The following is a 7,651-nucleotide window of genomic DNA, read 5'->3' on the forward strand; positions in this document are numbered from 1 at the left end:
TACGACGAGAGGGTCAAAAATAATGGGTGGCCAGATGTGACCTCTCTTCTGATGGTTCTAAACGCCCCTTTGTGGTTCCACCCAAATGGGGGAGACTGGTCCTGGGTCTGCTTTAACAGCTACTTTTTCAAGTGGGGAATAACATGGTTCATGGAGGGTGAGGTTGCAGTCAAAATAACATAGCCCAGACTAACAATAGACCCACATCTGATCCCATATTGCCTCCAAAACACAGAAGGCTCATTATTACACGTGATTTCAAAAAAATCAGAATAGTTTCCATGCTGCCTCCTCTACGTGGTCTCTGCCCACCCATACCATTAACCATTCTTTTTTTTTTTTTTTACCATTAACCATTCTTAATGTCCCCTGTCCCTCTTCCTTCATCCTGTCTCACGTTCCCTCACTCCTACTCCTTCGTATAGCCCTCCATCCTTCAACCTAATCCCTGCCCCCTTTCTTTTGGGAAAAGCAGAAATAGGAAACTGCACTCTAGGCTAGCAGCACACACTCATTAAACAATGTGCCTACCACACCTGAAGAAGAATGCTACCCATGTGTAGGTGGAGGAAAGGAAGAGTTAGAACTCAGAAGAAAAGCACTGGTCAGAGTTCGAGACCATGTCCCCGGACAGAACTGTGTTGCTGGTCATTGGGCTTGCATTTGAGGATTACTTTCAGAAAGTATAATAGGCAACATGCTTTATAGACTGGCTGCTATCTGAACTGGTAGAGCGTTAGTAGTCTCTGTCTATGAGTAGCTTTACCTTCCATCAAGAGAAGCCCTGTGATAATTGTTAAGTATCCTGCGATTCACTGAGATCTCACCAATATAAATGTTGCCTGCTCTTTGGGAAACAAACACTCATTTTCAGAAATTGTTCCTCGTGGAGTATGGCCCATCCTCGCTAACTGGGACCCTCTGATTAAGAAGACATCGCAAAGGAGACAATAAGGTATACAACACAGAGCTGGGGCTGTTAGTGGACTAGAGTTTCTTTAACCTCTGTTTTCCTTTGTGTTTCGAGTGGAATGGACTGAATCACCTTGTCCTATGTAACAACAATTGTCCTGGGCCGCGTGGAGGGGAGTTACTTCTCTTTGACCCTCTTAGAAGCAATGTTTCTGGGAGTGAAAGCATTTTAATCTGAGTTTCTCAGCCTCAAGTTTGTGATTCAGCCGAAAAGAATGTCACACATTCTCTAAAGTTGGTCATCTCTGTTTACATGCATTTTTAAGATGTGGTTTATAGCGCCAGTATTTCTCAAAATGAAAATCAACTGTTAACTTCAAAAGTGACCCAGTTCCAAGTAACCCCATCAGCCTATGTTCTATAGTATGTTCTTAGAATGTTCTATAGTAACCCCTGTTGGCATCTGAATCCCCACGTCTCCAAGTGTAGCAGGAGCTGCCTCTGAGACTTGCACTAACAGAGGACTCCCTTATCAACGATGGCTAAGAACTGCTTCTGAACAGACCCCAGTTCTGTCAAATTCTTCTAGTGTCGCCTAGCCTAAGAACTCTGAAGGAAGCAAGAAAGGGGAATTCCTGTCAGCTTAACCATAGAAGAAGAAGCCAGCAAGACATGTTCATCTGAATTTTGACTGAAATACTAAAACTCTCAGACGGCACAAAAAAAGCCAACAGCTCAAGAGACTGGACATTTACAGTGAGCTGAGCCTTGCAATTGCTCCGAAGAGGAAAAGAAGGGCAAGCTGAGAAAGCCCTCACCTGAAAAGGGGAGGCTGAGACCAGCCTCTTCGGCAGATATACACACAGCGACCCCCATGCCACCACACCTTCCACAAAGCCTAACTCTCCAACTAAATGAGTCAGTTACAGGCCCTTTTATCAAAAATTCAACCGTTTACAATCTCTCCCTTCTTTAAAGTAGCCACCCCAGAGAACACGATGTGAAACCGCTTAGGGAAACGTAGTAAGGAGGCCAGAGGCAGGAGACGCAAGGGCAAGTACAGTGTACGATATATACAAGACGGCGTCATAGAGGACCCGCGACTGTTGCCTGGTATACACACGCAAATCGAGTAGCACCATGTTGTATACACAACATAAGTTAGGTTTGCATTCCTTACCTTTACCAGACTCACAAAAATAAATTCAGTACTGCCAAGTAGCTTCTATGATGCAAACATAATCTGTTTTCCAATCATGCTGGCTTGTTTGTCTTCCCTGACAAATCACGAGGGACCTCATCTCATTCATTAGCATACTTTAAGATGATAGAGAAAATTGAATTCATGTGATTACATTCCTATATACTTCTGGTAATTGTCCTTTAAGGATTAATGCCATTTGTATTTCTTTGATCTCTTTACAGGAGTATTGTTTTAAACCCAGCCTATTTCCGAAACCATCTTCGTCAGGCAGCCGTGTTTAGATGTCTGGAGAGATACTCAGAAGCCGCCCGGTATTTTTGTTATAATTTTGCAAAGATTTATTTAAAGTTAAATTAATTTTACCCTTAGATTCTGGTAATAGCATAAGAGGACATTCCATTTCTCTCATGGAATATGATTTTACTCGAATTATTGTCTTATAAATGTCAAGCCAACAATTATTGAGTATCTTTTTCTTTAATTAAAGCTATTCCATGTTCATAGCTCTTAGCAAAATTCAAACTTTCCAGCCATGAGGTCATTAATGATGATGGGAAAACTTTCATAGATATTAGAAATGAACTTGACCTCTTAGTCTCGAGGATGCTCTGATTGTAATGACACAGTTTTGTGACTCAAACTGGAGATGAAGTCCAATTGGGAGGACAGGACCCTTGTAGCCCAGAAGGCCACCTCTGAAGAGACAGCATCTGTTGGGTAGCACAGGCTTTCGGGGTGTCTAGATTGTTATCTTTTGGATGAAAGGGAGCTGAATGAATCAATGGCTAATGTTCTCATTCCCAGAATCCAAAGTCCCAGAATCTGGCAAAGGATGTCAGATTCTCACAGCGGCTGCACGCCCACTCCAAAGTCCTTCCCACTTGGCAGAGGCAAGGCTGCTTTTCTTCCAGAGTCAGATTAACCATGCTGATTCTTTCTCTTTGATTGGCCAATTTCCTCAAGGACTTTCCCTCTTTCCTAAAGTACAGAAACCCACTGTCCTGGAAACACATATGACTGTTTCCAGGAACTCAGTGGGGAATAAATATGTCTAGTTTCTAGAATTCCTCCATGCACACCTCCTAAGGACAAATCTATATTAATAAGGATGAGGTATCTAGTCTTTGGGTAATTATCGTCTCTAGAACATTGGGATATAAATCTTTTTTTGAGGCTGAATAAAATGGTTCCATGCCATTGACGCTGTGATATGAAGTCCCCACATCTGATGTGGGTCCATACATTGCTAGAAGCTCAGTTAAGTGATGACTGTGAACAGCAGAGCAAACCCCAACTGCTTGTGCTTCACGGTCACACATCTTTCTATCAGGGTTAGAATCTGCTTTACAGCATAGAAACAGCCCTTTCTCACTCTCTTGTGCTCCTTATGCCAGATACTGTTCATTGAATGTATTTTTTTCTATTGAGCTTGTAGAGACCTTCTTCTTCCAAGTTTTTATTTTCTTCAGTGAGATGCCCCTGAGGCTTGCTTTCACTTTTGAGAGAGATAAAAATTAAGAAACAATCAAAAGAATACTTTGGGCTAGAAAAGGGAGTTTGAGGGACTGGGAACAGGATTTAATTTGTAAAGATCTTATCATACAAACATGGAGACCTGAGTTTGGAATCTCAGCACCCATGTGAAAATCTGAGTGTGGCAGATTCAGTGCACAAATCCCAGAGGCAGAGACTGAAGAGACTAGGATGTCTCTGGAGCCCTGGCCAGCCTGCCTTGCTGTGTTGGTCAATTCTGTGTTCAGTAAAAAATACCCCTGATCTTAGAAACTAAGGTAGAAAATGATTGAGGACACCCATTGTTGACCTCTGATGCCTAGACAGAGATACACAGACGTGCACACACAAAAATACATATACCACACACACACACACACACAATGTAGCTTGTTAAAGTTTGTTAGATCAATACAAAAGAATCTAATACCAAGTTCCAACATAATATCATCCTATAAAAGTTGGCTTACTAATGTGTTGTGAATCCAATCTAAAAATCCATAGAAAACTAGCTAAATCTTGAGGCCCAGATTGTAACATGTACAAAACCCACAAGGGGTATTCTTGTGCTAACTCAAAAAAACAGGTGGTTATGCAGGAATTTAGAGAGAAGCAGCAGTTAAACAATTGGAAATATGGAAGTTTGGGGAAACTTTATATGTTAGAAGTCAAGAAATGCACAGATCCAGGTAGGTTTGCTTGTTTGTTTGTTAAGTTGGCTGATTGGTTGGTTAGTTAGTTCGTTGGTCAGTTAGTTGGTTGGTTTATTGTTCATAGAAGAGGGGGGTGACAGCAAATCATCAACTCTATGTATTAAACCTAACTGATGCAAAGAAGTGAACAGAAGACATTATGGCTCTCAGACAAGGAACAAGATAGAGGGTTAAAGTGTGTCGACATTTGCCATGGAACACTGGCATCCACAGTTCCACTCTTCCTGCCATGTCCCCCTGCAATGACACAGATACTTCTGTTGATATCATTTGATGATGACTTGACAAGACACTCCAAGTGCGTTCTTGATAATCATTGATTATGCTGGTTTGCCTTTTTCCCAACAGAGAAGTAGGCATAGTTGCTATCCCATTCAATTGCTCGTCAGAAGCAGGAAGTGTCTTGGTGTCTTAGCAATTACAGTCATCAGTGAACTGCACCCTCCACCCAAGGAGTGAACATAGACATTTTTTTTTATTACTTAAAAAAATACCAACCCAAATTTCCACTCCCTCCCCTCCTCCCACTTCCTCTCCCTCCACAGACCCTCTCCCCACCCCTCCAACCCTAAGGGTTGCACCCCGCCCTGTGGAAAGTGCAACGCCCTCCCTACTACATCTAGGTTGAGCAAGGTTTACCTGCAAAGATAATAGGATCCCATTAAGCCAGTATATGCAGTAGAGACACATCCCAGTGTCACTATCAGTGGCTCCTCAGTCTGCCCCAGCTGTCAATCCCCTTCAGAGGGGCTTGGTGAACATGGACATCTTAATATCTGCTTAGATACTGGTTTCCTAATATAAACCAGCACATACAGCATTCACTGCTATCAGCAAGTCTCTGGGAGATTTGGGTGGTTGGCTTCCAGCATTACAAACATAAGATGTTGAACTAATCTATAAAGCCGGCACACCAGGATTTCCTGTAGGGTGTCAGGTAGACAGGTTTCTGGACTTGACAGCCATCAACCAAATAAAAACAAAGGCTTATTGTGTAAAGCAGTCAAAATAAAACCTCTACTCCCTAATAATTGTCTTGCTCAGCCAGTTTTTCATCAAAATGCAGTATTTATGAGAAGCCCTTGGAAGCTGAACAGCTGAGGCCCTCTGAGCCTAAACACCTTTGCTGAATAAAGAAATAGGTTTGCAAGATTCCCAAGGTATGAGCTCCCACCAGCAGGGCAAAGGATGCTTCTGAAATTGGCTGGAAAACTCTGTCAGGTTTGCAAATAGGTAGGTCCCTTTATCATATGTGTCCATGGCCTTTCAGAAATATCCCTAGAAAAGAGGACAAGAACACAGTCTTGGTTGAAACAGAATAAAATTAGGGCTATTTCTCATGGTATAACTCTGGAAGAATTCTGGTCATCGGTCATCACAGAGGAAACAGTTGACATTGATTAAATTGATAAAATCACACTTTATGCAACAAACTAAATTATTATTTCTGTAACCAGCAACATAGCTCACTACCCTGGAAAGCCTTCTGTGAAATGATGGCTCCAACAGCTCTAGAAGTTTCTCTGATGTATATGTATTTATGTATAAGAAAGTCTACAGTGACATAGAATGGCTTCCAAATCTTGCCCTCCTTCTCTAACACACATGACTATGTGTATGCACACATCCAAGCTGCATTTTGTGGGGAGCATGACAATATTTTTTAAGTACTCAGAGATATAAAAACAAAAAAATTCAATTCTGTGAAAAGAACTGACTCACAACCCATGAATGCCTGCTTTCTTCCATCTCTATGTGCTCAAAAGGATCTCAGAGCCTGAAAATATCAAGTACCAGATAAGGATTCTGTATTATTTTAGAGTTATTTAGAATGTGGTGGTATGCGGTTTTTTAATAGTTACAGCAGCAAGAAGATGTTGCATTAAACTGAAGATAAGGCCTGGTTGAAAGCTGAATAAAATGTGCACACAGTATTGAAGATCATGTGACATACACTGCCTCCTGAAGTGAAGATACGCAATGAGAAAAATGAACAAGTTATTGTTCTCTGCATGAAGATCCAAAGTGCAGGTAACTCTACAGATAATAAGCAGAAAGCCTCCATATCCATTGCCATCAGCAGTGAAGAATGAACTGTGTGCTTCTAAATCTCTGAGCCAGAGCAGTGATACCACACTAAATGGCTTGCAAAGCCAGGATGATGGTGCGCATAGTGATATCTGAATTTCAATTATAACATATGAGAGTTAGTTACAAAATGCAAGCATGCTCAGATATAGTGGCAAATGCTAAGAATCTCAGTATTTGGAAGGTAAAGGAAAAAAGAACATGATTTCAAAGCAAACCTAGGCTATATAGCAAGTTCCAGATCAAGCTTGGCTATGTAAGACCGTATTGCAAAACCAAACAACAAGCAAATGAAGAAAGACAGAAATCAGCATGGTCAGTTCTCAGAAAATTGGGAATCAATCTACCTCAAGATCCATCCACTTTTAGACATATACCCAAAGGAGGTACACACATACCAGAGGGACATTTGTTCAGCTATTATTCATAATAGCAGCATTATTCTGCCAGAAACTGAAAACAACCTAGATGCCCCTCAACTGAAGAATGATAAAGAAAATGTGGTACATTTACACAATGGAGTACTACACAGTTGCAAAAAAAAAATTGCAAGCAAATGAACAGAAGTAGAAAAACCCATCCTGGGTGATGTAACCCAGATCCAGAAAGACAAATATGGTATATACCCATTCATAAGTGAATATTAGGCATAAAGCAAAGGATAACCAGCCTACAGTCTGCAACACCAGAGAATCAAGGTAACAAAGAGGACGCTAAGAGAGACATACATGAATCCCCCTAGAGAGGGGAAATGGACATGATCTCCTAAAACCTTCATCCAATAACTGATGGAAACAGATGCAGAGATCCACAACCAACCACTGGACAGAGCTCCTGGAGTTTGGTAGAAGAGAGGGATGAGCGATAACATGACCATAATGGGGAAACCCACAGAAACAGATGACCCTAACTAGTGGGTGCTCACTGACTCTGAACTGACAACCAGGGACCAATCTAGGCCCCCTGAAGCAGGTGACAGTGAATGGCTTGGGCAGTTTATGCATGAAGAGTCAATAAATTCTGTCATGTCATCCCATTGAGGCAGGATCAAGGTGCTTTCCCTTGTGTCTAGGCTGAGCAAGGTTTCTCTTTATAGGAAATGGGTCCCCAAAAGGCCAGACCATTCATTAGGGATAGCTCCTGGTCCCACTGCCAGGGGCCCCTGAGGCCTTACCCTCCCTGAGCAGCAGATGGGGGAAGTGGGAAGAGGTAGAGGGAGAAG

At 41.9% G+C, this 7,651-nt stretch overlaps 1 protein-coding gene across 1 annotated transcript in view; it reads left to right on the forward strand.

The window, feature by feature from the left end:
- Spata16 (spermatogenesis associated 16) overlaps nt 1-7,651 on the forward strand; it is a 255,304-nt gene that overhangs the window by 93,937 nt on the left and 153,716 nt on the right. Inside the window, exon 3 of the mRNA XM_005343898.3 lies at nt 2,338-2,427. Coding sequence (XP_005343955.1) covers nt 2,338-2,427 — 90 coding nt within the window. The remainder of the gene's footprint in view (nt 1-2,337; nt 2,428-7,651) is intronic.

Source organism: Microtus ochrogaster, chromosome 1, assembly GCF_000317375.1.
Source record: "Microtus ochrogaster isolate Prairie Vole_2 chromosome 1, MicOch1.0, whole genome shotgun sequence".
Classification (NCBI taxonomy): domain Eukaryota; kingdom Metazoa; phylum Chordata; class Mammalia; order Rodentia; family Cricetidae; genus Microtus; species Microtus ochrogaster.